Raw genomic sequence first — 13,376 nt, 5'->3', positions numbered from 1 at the left:
GTCTGTCACTGTTTCGGGTACCCCATAGATCAGTAATAGCAAATGGGTGAGGCAGGTGAGATACTTTGGTAGTCTCTTTCTGGATGTTACTGGACACATACTTGGTCCATTATCCAGTTTCCAGTCGGGACACAGCACAAAGCTAATTCTAGTAGCATTAAAAGGAGGAAACCCTATTTTAATTTAGTCTTCTCTGCGTTTAGTAAATCTGTGGCAAAATCTTCCTTCCTCTTCTGTTGCTGCAGTGGCTGCTGCGGCTTTTTCTGTATCTTCTTTCTGTTGTTCATGTGTTTATTGCACTTGAGGGCTGTTTTATGGGCAGGATCCCATGAGTGCCAGGCAAGGTACAGGACAAAACCACGTCTGTTGTCCTGAAAAGCCAGCAATGTAAGAAACAGGAGTAAAGTGGCAGACAGGGCTGCCCCACCGGGCAATGGCAGTTTGTAACAGGAGGAAACAGGCAGCACGTTCTCTCCTTTCAGCCTGAAAAACAAGCATGGGTTGCAGCACCCCCTTCCACATACCCCAATTAAACTGAAGACAGACTTCCCCTCTGCTCTGCAGCCCTAAGACCCAAGGGCAGAGGCTCTGCAAGCAGCTCTTCCAGCCAAAGGGGCTCAGTGGCTCCTGCAGCAACAGTGTTGAACAGAGCCCCTGAGAGAGAGGTGACAGAGGGGAGGCTCCATCACCTGTGGCATCAGCCTTGGCAGAGCGCATCCAGGGCTCCCTGGGCAGGAGGACAAGCCGAGGGAGTTTCCATCCCGGGGCTGGGATCCCTCCAGCCCACATATCACAATTGTAGTAGCCGGCCTCATTGCTGAACTGGAATCAATGGGATTGCGTGCTGAAATAAAGGAGTAATGATTTAATTAACCCCATTTTAGAACTGACACACATAGTGTTGTACCATTACAGCACTTGCTCTGCCAATGCTTTGCAGTATTTATCCTAATGCTGCCCCTGGAGACTGAATTCCCTCATCTGTCTCCCTGTCACCTCCAATAAACACTGACCATACGTTAACAATGAATGAGATGATGTTGTAATTCAGAATAAGACCGGCTTTGTGCCTATGTCTTTTTGTTTGTTTCTACTGAAGTCCATTTAATCCAATTGGATGTTGCTTTTAAAACAGCATGAGTCAACTGAATTTATTTTTAGGGAAGTCTGCCTGAAAAAAAAAAAAAGAAGTATTAATAATACCTGAATTTGAATATGTTACTCAGCAGAAAAATCTTTACAAGACTTTAGTTTATTCTGCAAGTGACTTCACTAGTTATTTTTTTAAAAGTTGAACTTTTGTATAAATCTTCCCTTCTAAACAGATGAAACAAACAAAACGTAAAAATCATCTCCATTAAGCACAACAAAATAATAACTTCCAGATGGGCTTTCTGATGCAAGATCAAAGTCATTCATCTCAGACTTGGGAAATTTCCCTTCCATGCTGGTATCAGTTCCATGCTGCTGAATGCAGTTCATCCAACATTTGCTTTTTTCAAAAAGATAATTAGCTAGATGAAGCTGCAAGAGAGTACTCTTAAAGCTGAAGAAAATAGAAAAGATTTTACTAAAAATAGTAAAAAAAAAATCTCAGTAGGTGGGGGGGGGGAATCTTTCTCACTTTGATTTATACAAAAATTAGACATTTCTATACACTGAAAAAATGCCAGCTTCATATGCAAAGATGAAGTAAGCAGAAATGAGTTGTTTCTGCATCGGTGCAACTGGTTTGGACAAACTCCCTGACGTGCATCTCTGATTTCAAATGTCAGCTAAACTAGTCGTGTGGCTAGAAAATAATAGGTTAGTGTTTTTCTCTAAATGTTTTATACATCTGTGCATTTTGAGATTTTTGCTTCCAAGAAGCAGGAGTTTCTACAGGAAGCCTGTACTTGTAAGGCATCTGCGCTTTCAGCTTAGCAGTGCCACAGTTTGTGTAAGGCTTTCTGTTTCTGGTGTTCAGCCACTGCTAGTAGACGTACCCATTGCTCTGAATCGTATTTCTGTATTTTAGCGTATACAAAATAGATGTACAAAATAGCTGTTCATTTCATTAAGCCTGGGATTTTCAAAAGAGTGAGGAAGTCAGATTCCCCAGTCCTATTCAACCACCTAGGAGCCTGCCTTCTGGAGGACACTAGTTTCACTCTCTGTCTCTGTCTCTCACACACACACATTTTCATCTTGTTTTTCTCTCTCTACCTACACGCTTGCACAGGCTCACAGTTTAGTATTTTTGCCTCCTCGGTGCCATGCAAGACACGCCTTTTTGGCTAAAAGGGCTGGGAACACACAGCACAAAATACTAATGCACCTCAGCAATGATTAGTCTTTCACCTGGGAAAGCTTAATCTGCTTTTCCCTCGCCATTTTTCCCTGCCCATCATCAATGTGAAGTATCAAAAAGCTTCCTAAGAAAAATATCAACTGATCAAAACTCACAGATGCACAAATAATGTTTTAGAAGGCAATTCACCTGAAGGTCTCTTGACAAAGGGGATTATGGAACTGAAATGTAATTATCTTGGCATTTAAGTTTCTGTTTCCACCATGTGGTTTGGTTCATGTATTTGTTTGCAAAGTTTTATCATTCAAAACAGCCTATAGGTCTCTTTTTCATTGCAGACACAAGGCAAGTACAGCCATCTCCGCCATGGTCCTACGACCAGTCCTACCAGTACCTGGGCTCCATTGCCACCCCCTCCGTGCACCCCGCCACACCAATATCACCCGGCAGGGCTAGCGGCATGACCTCCCTCACCGCAGAGCTTTCAAGCCGGCTGTCAAGTAAGTACCTAAAAATTAGTCCCCCCTGCACCACATCCCACCAAAGCCTTGAGGCTGACTCCAGTGCAAACCGGTTGCGATGTCCTAGGGTGCTGCCACAGCTCTTCTGCAGTTGCAGTGAAGTTGCACGCCCTCTGCAGCAAGCCTTCTCCAATGCTTTGCTGGGATTTGTGCAAAGACTAAAGAAAAATGGTTTTGGGCCCAACATATCACTGTCAAAAAAGAAAAAAAAAAAAAAGAGGATAAAGCAGCACTTTTAAAATGTATGGAACTATAAAAATAGCTTGGAGTACTGAAGAGCTATCATATCTGCCAAGAATTTCAGTTCAGTTTCCTTCCCTCGCTCTAAATTCAGACCAGAGCACAGCAGGTTATGGATGGACACACTGACTGCAGAATGGTGCATTTTGACATTTTAAGTGTTGCACTGGATTGTCTTGTTACATCTTTGTCAAATTGCACTGCAGAGCTTTACAAGCTACCATAAAAATATAGAATGGAAGTGAAAGCTACTCCCCTGGTTTCCACCATACTCAACTGACCATCTGCTGACTCCAACCCACACATATTGAACCAATATGTGTGTGTTCAATAGCAGGGATTTTCTTAAAATGAATGAGAGCCATATAATTCAAATTTGCACACGGCTTTCTCAAAAATATCTTCTTTGGCTGCACATATTGCTCTCATTTGAATACTCAGGGCTTCTTCTAGGATCAGAGAAAATCACTGGAAAGTGCTCCAGCCTGTCCTGTTGTTGTCATATAGACCCTGCTTTGAAAGAGTCACAGGGACGATGCCCACCATTTGTTAGGTCTGGGTGCTAATTGCATCTTAGAGATAGCTGAAAATACACAAAATCTTTCAGCAGATAAAAAAAAGGAAATTTCTTGTTTTAAAAAAAAGTTATAAAAATTCTCATTCTTCGTTGGCACACTCTTCTTTTTACTTTCTCCCGTTTTTACTTTTTCTGTTTCCCTTCATTTGCACTGCTTTCCACCGGCAAAATGCAGAAATGGAGAAAACAGAGAAGGATTAAAAAAGATCTTCATAGTAACCAGAAAATTTCAACTAAAACAAATTATTTCATCAAGTTTTTTTTACTTAGAAAAGCAGTTTTTCTTGAAATAGTTGTTTGAAATCAATATTTACCAGATCTTTTTATTTTCAAACTCTATACAGGGACATCTGATATATGTGCACTTGTAGGTGTGGATACGTGAATCAGACTGAATGAAGACGTTAATCACATTTTATTTTTACCGGTATGGTGACTGAGGTTGCACTCAAATGAGTGAATGCACTCAGCATTGAAACACAGCATTTTTTCGCATTGCCGTAGTGCCCAAATGTCCTCATCGTGTACCAGGGCCCTTATTGTGCTGTGTGTGTGATACAAGCCCCAAAGGCTTCCACAGTGGCCGCCCGCAGGTGTGCACAGTCTCACAGAAGACAGCCACATACACATGGAGTAACTGCACGCTGTGTTTCTGTTGTGGCACACGGTGAGCATGGAGTTAGAGGACCAGCACTAGGGCTTCTCCGTGCTTTTTCTGCCCATGGTCAAAGTGATTTACCTTGGGGCAGGTGTCATTTCTCCATGACTTGTGAAGGAACCTAGAAGAGCTTTGTTCACATGTCAGCATTCTTTCTTTCCTGTCTTAATTCTGTACATGGAGGCTCATCTCTACACATCTTAAGTGTTTATTATAATCCTTCCAAAATGTTACTTCTATATTAAATGTCATTCATTATTCCCAGAAAAATCTTTCACAATATTTTCTCCCCAGTCCCATTACTGTCACACATACTTGCTATCTATCTAAAAAAAATTCTGCTTGTCAGAACAAAGAGCAAATTTGAGGAGTTTTTAGGCCCTAGCACCCCAGCAGTGCCTCAAAAGAAAAAACAAAGATATAGGACATGCTTGAACACCTTGACATTAAGTTTCATTATTCTGCTTTTTGCCAAACTAGGCAGAATAAACCCTAATCTGGTAAGTGATGTGTCCAAGCAGTTTCAAGAAGTTTGATTTCTTTCTCAGGAATGAGGTGTGGAAGAACCATTTAAAACCTGGCAGGTTGTCGGATGCCACCTTCAACCTTAGCTACTCTGGGGCTCCCGTCATTCCATACCATAGTGTATCTTGCCATGTTAAATTAAAAGATGCTGGAGTCTAGGGGAGAGGAAATGTGTTGAGGGGTTCCATTAATCTTCCAGAAAAAAAAAATGGAAGGCAGACTCAAAAAGGAAGCACACAGCATGCGTCAGAGCTTTTCTAAGAAAGTTACAGAAATTCATCAAAGTGTGCTGGCTGTGTCATTGACGAGCTTTCATAACTTGGCGCTGGAGTGTGTCTGCTCTAGCTTCAAATCTCATCAGAGCCAAGAGCTTTGTTTTCTCTCTGCTTCTTCTCATGAGTATTTCCTTCAGCGCATGGCTCCTCTTCTGCAGACTCCACGCCTTGTCTGACAGAAGAAGTTGTCTTCTGGAAAGATTTTTTCTTAATTATTATTGTTGTTATTTTAATCATGCATAGCTGCCAACTCTAGGGACTGACACCTTCCATTAATCTGAGTCATGATGAAGATTCTTTCTAAAGAGCCCATTATATGCTCTGCTCGTTTAATCCTTGCACACCAGGGAAGGAGACGGTGGGACTGGGCACACTTCCACTGATGTCAGACAAAGCGGAGCAGAATTTGACTGTCCTATAAAACATTTCACTTAGCAGGATGAGAAAGACTTCTAGCACACATGAAAGGAAGAGAAAAGGCCAACCCCAAATATATCATTCTGCTTTAAAAAGGCAGTACCATTGTTGTCCTTTTTTACACCCTCATTAGAGCCAAGATTTTCAGAAGTTAGCAACAGTTATGTAGACATATGAGGATCCAAATATGAAGACTTTAAGTGAACCTGATTTATCTTAACGTTGGTAGTGTTGAGAGTCAATGGGGAATTGTGCTTCTGAGCGCTGACAGCTGGACTGAGCCTGTGTGTGTAAATCCCACCCATGCACGTTCATGTACCCAAAGGACAATCTCTGCTCCATGGAGCTTCCCATTTCAGTTGGCAAATAAAACTGGGTGCAAAGAGAGACTATGCAGAAGCTGGACAATTTATATTTAGGCCCCATCACTCTCCCTGGTGAGTCAAATGATGCTGGGCAAGGAGCCTGAGATCTGTGTCCCTGTTCCCCATCCACCCACCCGCTAAGGACAAGGGCACTCTGGCAGCGTAAATAATTGCATGTGCTGTAAGATCTCTAAGAGCAAACACATACACATACAAAACAGGGCAAGAGCTTGGCACTCCTCTTTAATTGCTGCTTTACTGAAATTAATAAAAAACATCCAGATCCATGAGCACTACAATGACTGCATTGGCTAGCAGGTGAGGGATAGCTCTGTTCTGGCAGTAGCCTCACCACTTTGGTTAACCGTAGACTAGAGTTTGGATGTCGGTTATCACCTTGAACGAGTAAACCTCTGTTCTGCCAGTTCAACAGTCCTCTGTTTGCCTTCCACCACCCAGGTGCTTCTGACTTGACTGCGTTCAGTGACCCCCGGGTGGGAATCGACCGCTCCTTCTCCACACTCCCCTCCATCTCTGACCCTCGGATGCACTACCCAGGAGCGTTCACCTACACGCCAACGCCTGTCAGTTCAGGGATAGGAATTGGTATGTCTGCCATGTCCACGGCCACAAGATACCACACTTACCTCCCGCCTCCCTACCCTGGCTCGTCACAGGCCCAAGGCAGCCCGTTCCAGACCAGCTCACCCTCCTACCACCTCTACTATGGAACCTCCGCCGGCTCCTATCAATTCTCCATGATCTCGGGGGGAGACCGGTCTCCTCCGCGTATCCACCCCCCTTGCACCAACGCCTCAACGGGATCGACGCTCCTCAACCCCAACCTCCCCAACCAAAGCGATGTGGTCGAGGCAGAAGGGAGCCACAGCAACTCCCCCACTAACATGGCGACCACAGCGAGGCTAGAGGAAGCGGTGTGGCGACCATACTGAATGAATTTTAAGTAGTTATGGGCCAGGACTAACATGCTTTCCATTTCCCGGTGCCCATAGGTATCCCATAAACAGCCATCTTGCTTATGGGCCCTGCCATGTTCATACATCACTTTGAGAAGGAAACCCTCCAAAAGCTAGCGCTTCCAGGAGCAACGGCATGTGTTAGCCAGCCACTGGCCAAGTGATGTCACTCCAGCAAAGTGTCCCTTGTGGGGGGCTGAGCTTCTGGAAAGGAGGACGCCTGAGCTGGTGATCCAGAGGTAGCGAGGGTGGGTAGAAACGTACTCAGTCTGTTTCCAGGCCTATGGCTTTCTAACGTGCCTGGGCTTGAAGGTCTCCACAGCCCTAAAGAGAGTTTTGGTTCACATCTATTTTTAAGACTTAAAAACCTAAAAAAATCGTAGTGAGTTTACTGCATCTTATGGACATATTAACTGTAAGGAAGTATAGGAAGATTCCCAGAGGGAAACTGTGAACGCTTCTATTTTAGCAATGCTGTGAATGAGAGGTTTTATATGTTGGACTTCATTCTTTCTTTTTTTTTTTTAAACCATGTTGTATATTCCAAAGAATATGGAAATTTTTTATTGCTGGGGTTTTTTTGTTTTGTTTTGGGTTTGTTGTTTTGGGGTTTTTTTTAGGATGCAACTCATCCTGCTTTGCATCTAATTTGTTTTATTTCTCTTGGCACCTTATAAATTGCAAAAAAAAAAAAAAAAGATTTTACTCTTTTTTTTTGTTTTAATCATGCTTGCTTCTTTCTTGCTTTGTCAACTGAAAGAATCAGCCCCTTTTTCAATGAGTTAATTTAACTTTTTTCTCTTAGACTTTTTTTTTTTAATACAACGGCTACAGCCTTGGGTCATTTTCAACTACTGTACTACTTTGATGAGTTCATTGATATTTATGCTTGATATTTAGACTTTTCTTATTTGTTGATACTATTATTATTTAAATATGCCTATATTAAAAAAGATCAGAAATTGCCTTTTTTAGTAGCAGCCAAAGTAAAATTTATCACATTGAAAAAGGCTGGAATAACGATGGGTAAAGTGACCTCTTAATTACCTAGAAATATTGTTTACAATTATTTTTCTCTCATTTTACTCAGCTAACTGGGCTCAGATCCTCAAAGGCATTTGGGTGCCCAACTCCCACTGAAATGATTTAGGCACCAAAATCCCTGTGAATTTCTGTGCCTTCCCACTCAGTGGACTCATGTGTCCCTACTCCTTCCTCACTTTTCCTTCGTCACCAGTGGTGACCCTCAGGATCAGTAATCAGGATGTACATATTTCATAGGGCAGACTCAATATTCCCTAACTAAAGACATCTCCATATGGCCCCATTCTACTCCCGACCTTGCCTGGGCTTCCTAAGAGCGCCAGTGGAACCCTCCTTGTCCTTCAAAAGTTAAAGCCAACATGCAGTTAGCATGGCAGGGTGAAGTCCTGGCTCCGATGGAATCGGTGTGAGATTTGCTCCCGGCACAGCAGAGCCAAGATTTCTGTGCAGTACAAAAGCCACATTCCAGCATGCTGGAAAATAGATTAGTTCATGCATCACAAAATAACTCGAACTGAACAGTGTTGTCAAGCTCATCTGGAAAGCAGGCTAGCAAAGAAGGGGCTTGAACGGTTCCTCCATCACTATCTTCTGAGGGGAGAGGAATGATATTTAAAGCTGGTGCACACAATGTTCTGTCCTGTAGCAAATATGCAAGGCTTATACCAACAGCATGTTAATACAGAGTCGTCATTGTTGCCCATCGTTACAGCACAAACATATCAGATGTCACTGTAAAGTTTATGGCACTATTTTATTTGAGGGTTTGGTCTGAATGCAGTTGTACTACTCATTAATTAGAAACTGCTGATGTTGACAGGTGTGCGTTCCAAATTAGTTGATTATTATTTAATGTACCTCTTAAGTGAGTGAAACAATTGCAGGTCAACTCAAAGAGTATTTGAAAGCAGGACTTCAGATCAGTGTTTGATGTTTAAAAAAAATTAAAAGGATTCAAATTAAAAAGATCCTTGGCTGCAGGCAGCAAAACAGCTGGACTTATTTAAAACCATTTGTTTTTCAAGTTTTCTTTTTTTTATATATGATTTTGCTCCTTTGTTTAAGTCAGATGCAGTAGCACTTTGGTATTGAAAAGTTACAAATTGAAGAATTTGCATTGTCAATAAGGTCATTTTTGTGCAGAAAATAGTGTTTCAAGAGATCTCAGCAAAAGTTCAAAATGGTTCTGTTAAAATACATGCATAGTATTATGCTTTTCATTTAGCATAGTATTCTTTATAATTTTCTAGAGTTTGCTCTGACCAAAAAATGCAGGAGACATCAAAACTATATCAGAACAGTAAAAAATATATTTTGGAAGTATGGAGACCTTGCTGAATATGGAAATACAGAGAACCTACCTGTTGTGATATTTACGTCATTGTAATCTCACCTCTTCAGTAGCCTAAAAAAAAAAGTCCTTCATCACTAAACAACTCTGCAACTCTGTTGCAGAATCCATCTTACACATTCTCTGTCGCTCTGCAATTAAAATCACCATTTACTACAGCTCTCATGTCTGCCTTGTGACTGGACCACCCAAGTGCATAGTAGTGTGAGCGTGAACCCAGAAGTGAGGGAGAGGACAGGACCTTGGAGGAGCCAGATGCCTCACTGCAGAGGGCAGGGCTGCCGCAGCCGGGTGACTTCAGCCCAGTGGCAGAGGCGAGGCTGATGTGGCCAGCACGCTCCCAGGCCTGTCTGGTGCCACAGACTGCTTTCTGCTAAAGCCCTTTGCCCCTTTTAGCCCATAACTTTTTTAACCCTCTTTTGAAACTAAAAGAGCGGGGGATTCACAAGAACAAGGAGCTGGCATCTTGAGATTAGTTGGCCTGGAGATGAGATCTCACATTGAACATCTCTTATGTCTACTTTCTTTACTCCTGTCTTAAAGGTGAAATTTAATTTTATTCTCCCTGGTGTGAACAAGATGAGAAACTGCAGAACTGGTCACCACTAAACTTTTAAGTCTAATCTCTCTGTGTATGTCAAGCAGAGCACAAAGCAGCACCCTCTCTACAGAGGAAAAGCTATGTTTGTTATCCCTTGCAATTAGTCTGTTTAATCACTGTGAGTTTCAGTGTATTTGTACAAGCACTTACAAGAACCCACAGTTTACTCAAATCTATATTTTTGTAGCCATCCCCTGTTCCAGTAAGGACAGCAAAGACCTTTGAGGCTGTAAAAATGTTCTCGTGTTGTTCCTCTCCTGTCTTAAAAGCACTTCGCAGACAGAAAGAGGTCATTTGGATAAAACATTTCCTCCATTCACACATCTCCAAATTATAGTATATAAGTATATATTTTTATAGATACATAATATATATATATATTTATATAGTTTTTTTCATCCTGGTAGCTGAATGGAATCAAAAAAGAACTCTTATGCTTCTGTTTGCAAGTGGCAGTCAGCAGAATGCCTTAGATACCTTCCCCTACCAAAACGCAGTTACTGGCAGCCCTTACTATCAGCTTGTGTGTTCCTCTCACAAGACACAACTTGTTGTCCAGATGCAGCCATATCAAACAACTTCAGAGTAAATATAGAGCCATTTGCTCTGAGGCCCATTACTTTGCTCTCAAAGAACATTTATGCACACTTCAGGAGTTGCTCCTACACTTCCAGGGCTGTACAGGAGATGTACAGGAGCTTTAGTGCCAGGGGAGGCGGATGCAGAGCGCATCCCTGCTACGAAGGATTTGATTTGTAGAATTATGCCAAATTATCTGCTGGGGAGGAGAAAAACCCTTTCTTCCAAATGGCCCACACTCTTTGTCAGAGTGTTCCAAATTGCCTGCACTCTTGAAACATTCATTACTGCTTTCTGGGTGACCTTTTCCATTGGTGTATTTGAAGATTCAGGAGAAGTGGATAGTTCTTCTATTTGAGCGAAACGAAACACTTGCTTGTTTTCCTGCATCGTAACATTTTCGCATTTTATTTTTGTTAACCTTGCTTGGTCAGTACCGATCACTTGGCATTTTTCTCCTTGTCCTAAAAGGGTTGCATCAACAGAGTTACTTGTATTTATGTATGTAAATAGATTTCAAAAGCTTCATAGCAAAATATTTAGTGCTTGTAATTACTCTGCTTTTTTTTTTTTTCCATTTTTCTGTGTTTTTAATGAACTTACCTTTGTGTTTGCTTAAATACTGTAGTGAGACTTATTTCTTTCCAAATTAGTTATTTTAGGCTTCAAGATTAACTACATTTTATTCACTTTTGTAAACAGTTATAGCATGGTCTCTATTCAACACTCTTCACTTTTTTTTTTTGTAGTAGGGGAGAAATGAATGTGCAAAAATCTATGGGTTATTTGTGGTATTCTGGGTTTGACAGTTACATCTTCCTTTAAAACAAAAACTAAACTTTCAGTCTGAGGTGGCTGTATGGTAAGTCTGACGGGAGGACACAGCGGGAGACGCACTCCTGTCAGAATGGCATCAAAGTGAATTGGTTCAGCATTTACTGGCTATGTTTACAAAACAGATGCTGCAGCATCCTGCAACAGTCACATTTTCCCTTGACACTGTCATGCTGAACATTTCCAGAAGGGGAAACTGCCAGGTTCTGGAAGTTTGCTTTTTTGTTTTTGATTGCAGGGGATTTTTCTTTTGGGGGGGGGGGTGGGAGGGGAGGTGGGCTGCTGTTTTTTGGAACCAGATAGGAAAAGAAAACAGAGTAGATTTTTCCCCTACTACAGGAAGTCTCTAGATCCCACATCAGAGTAGACTCTTGCTGTACATAGGGATGGCTGTGTCCAGCGCCACGGGAGAATTCATTACAACTAGCATGCAGAGCAGCTGGACTGCTGTGTTAGTTCTAATGAAGACTTTCTTTCTTTCTTTCTTTGTACCACAGTTTCCTCTGTAAATTCAATATCATAATTAGTGTGAATGACAAATAAACTGTTTGACAAGTATGCACACTGGCCTGGTGCATTCTTTCATTAGGGAGTAAACAACACTCTCTCTGAGAAAAAGTAAACATCAGAAAAAAGGTATTGACCACTCACAACATCAAAAATATGTTTCCATAATTTTTTTTTAAACCAATTTCTTTCTTTTATCACAAAAAAAAAGGCATTTTTCTGCTGTGGGGTGACCTGGCAAGAGGCCTGCAATCCAATAGGACCATCAAAACAGGACTGAAATGAGACTTTGCAGATACAGAAGACTAGTAATTGCATTATATCTCTGGCTTGTTGATTAAATTCCAGTATTTCAAGGTCATCTACAGCTCTTACTTTTCTCCTTTAATCTTTTTTTTTCTTGGATTGGATCCTTTCTGATATTGATGAGTTGAACCTTACTTCAGGAGCACCAGAACAGATAGTTTGAGGTCATATTACTTATGAGATACATGGGTTGTTTTTATCTTTAAATAAATAATGAAACAGTAGTGTTAATGAAACATTAATATGGGGGAACCAAGCTTTCAAAATGCCAAAAAAAAATGCAGTCAATATTGAAGGTTCAATCTGAAAGCGTCTGTATCTATGCATATGAAGATATATATAATCTTCTATAATATAATCTATTGGCCCTACACAATGTATTACATTATATTAAAGCTTTCAGTAGTTTCCTTCTACACAATAATGTATATATACAAAGATTAACTTTCATCTACTACTCTCAGGGAGGTGAAAAACAAGATACAAAGCAAACTATCAACAGTGTATTTTTTTTTCTGACAACTTGTCAGGGAGCACTCCATCTCTCAAAATATAATTCATATTATCTTTTTAAAATTAGGGCCAGGACACTAGGAGAAAACAGTTACTGAACTCCAGGTACCTCTTTAGAGGTTACAAACACTAACACACACCTCAGATGTGGTTACTGGTTACCCTGCTCAGTATGACCACCTGACATTTCTTTCTGGCACAATCCCATGTTATCCTAACAATACCACACTTACATTTTTGCAAGGGTCTACCCTATAGATTTTTCTCATTTCTCGATGAAACTCAAGAGTACTCTTTAAAGGTGGATGATAAAGTAGAGGACATATTTATTTTGTTTCTTACTTTAACACAACAGGAAAAGAAGCTACAAATAGCGACAGTCAAAACAAAAACAAAAATATTACACTCAAGGGCATCTCAGCAGAAATATTTGTTGTGAGATTTGGAAGACTATGTAGAGGACATACCGGCAGAGGTTCTCATTTTGTACAGGAGGGCAAGGCATCAGACTGCCATGGCCGTTTTAACCAGATGCACATATCCCACCGCCGCTGAGGCTGCCCATCCTTGCGAGAAAGGCTGCGTCCATCTTCCTTGACAACAGCAGCTCAAGCATTTTTACAAGCCAGCTGGACTGAGGCGAGTCCCTCCTAGCCCCCAGCCTGCCAGCTTTCACAGTGGTTGTGCCGTCCCAGATTGGTGGCACCCACTGCCCGCAGAGTGAAGGAAGGAAGCATGGGCAGCTGCCATCTCCTGCCCCTCTGCCTTCCTCCCTGACTAGGGGAGCTGGCAAAGC

General features: G+C 41.5%; 1 protein-coding gene across 2 annotated transcripts in view; it reads left to right on the top strand.

Moving 5' to 3' along the window:
* RUNX1 (RUNX family transcription factor 1) overlaps positions 1–11,486 on the top strand; it is a 171,143-nt gene extending 159,657 nt beyond the window's left edge. For both annotated transcript variants that reach the window (XM_086765097.1, XM_086765090.1), the window contains 2 exons: positions 2,629–2,790; positions 6,328–11,486. In XM_086765097.1, coding sequence (XP_086621223.1) covers positions 2,629–2,790; positions 6,328–6,821 — 656 coding nt within the window. In that variant the 3' untranslated portion in view covers positions 6,822–11,486. The remainder of the gene's footprint in view (positions 1–2,628; positions 2,791–6,327) is intronic.
* The last annotated feature ends 1,890 nt before the right edge of the window (positions 11,487–13,376 follow it).

This window comes from Chlamydotis macqueenii, chromosome 1 (genome assembly GCF_036417535.1).
Source record: "Chlamydotis macqueenii isolate bChlMac1 chromosome 1, bChlMac1.mat, whole genome shotgun sequence".
Lineage (NCBI taxonomy): Eukaryota > Metazoa > Chordata > Aves > Otidiformes > Otididae > Chlamydotis > Chlamydotis macqueenii.
The sequence above is the reverse complement of the archived record's forward strand: the minus strand, read 5'-3'. Positions and strand labels throughout refer to the sequence as shown.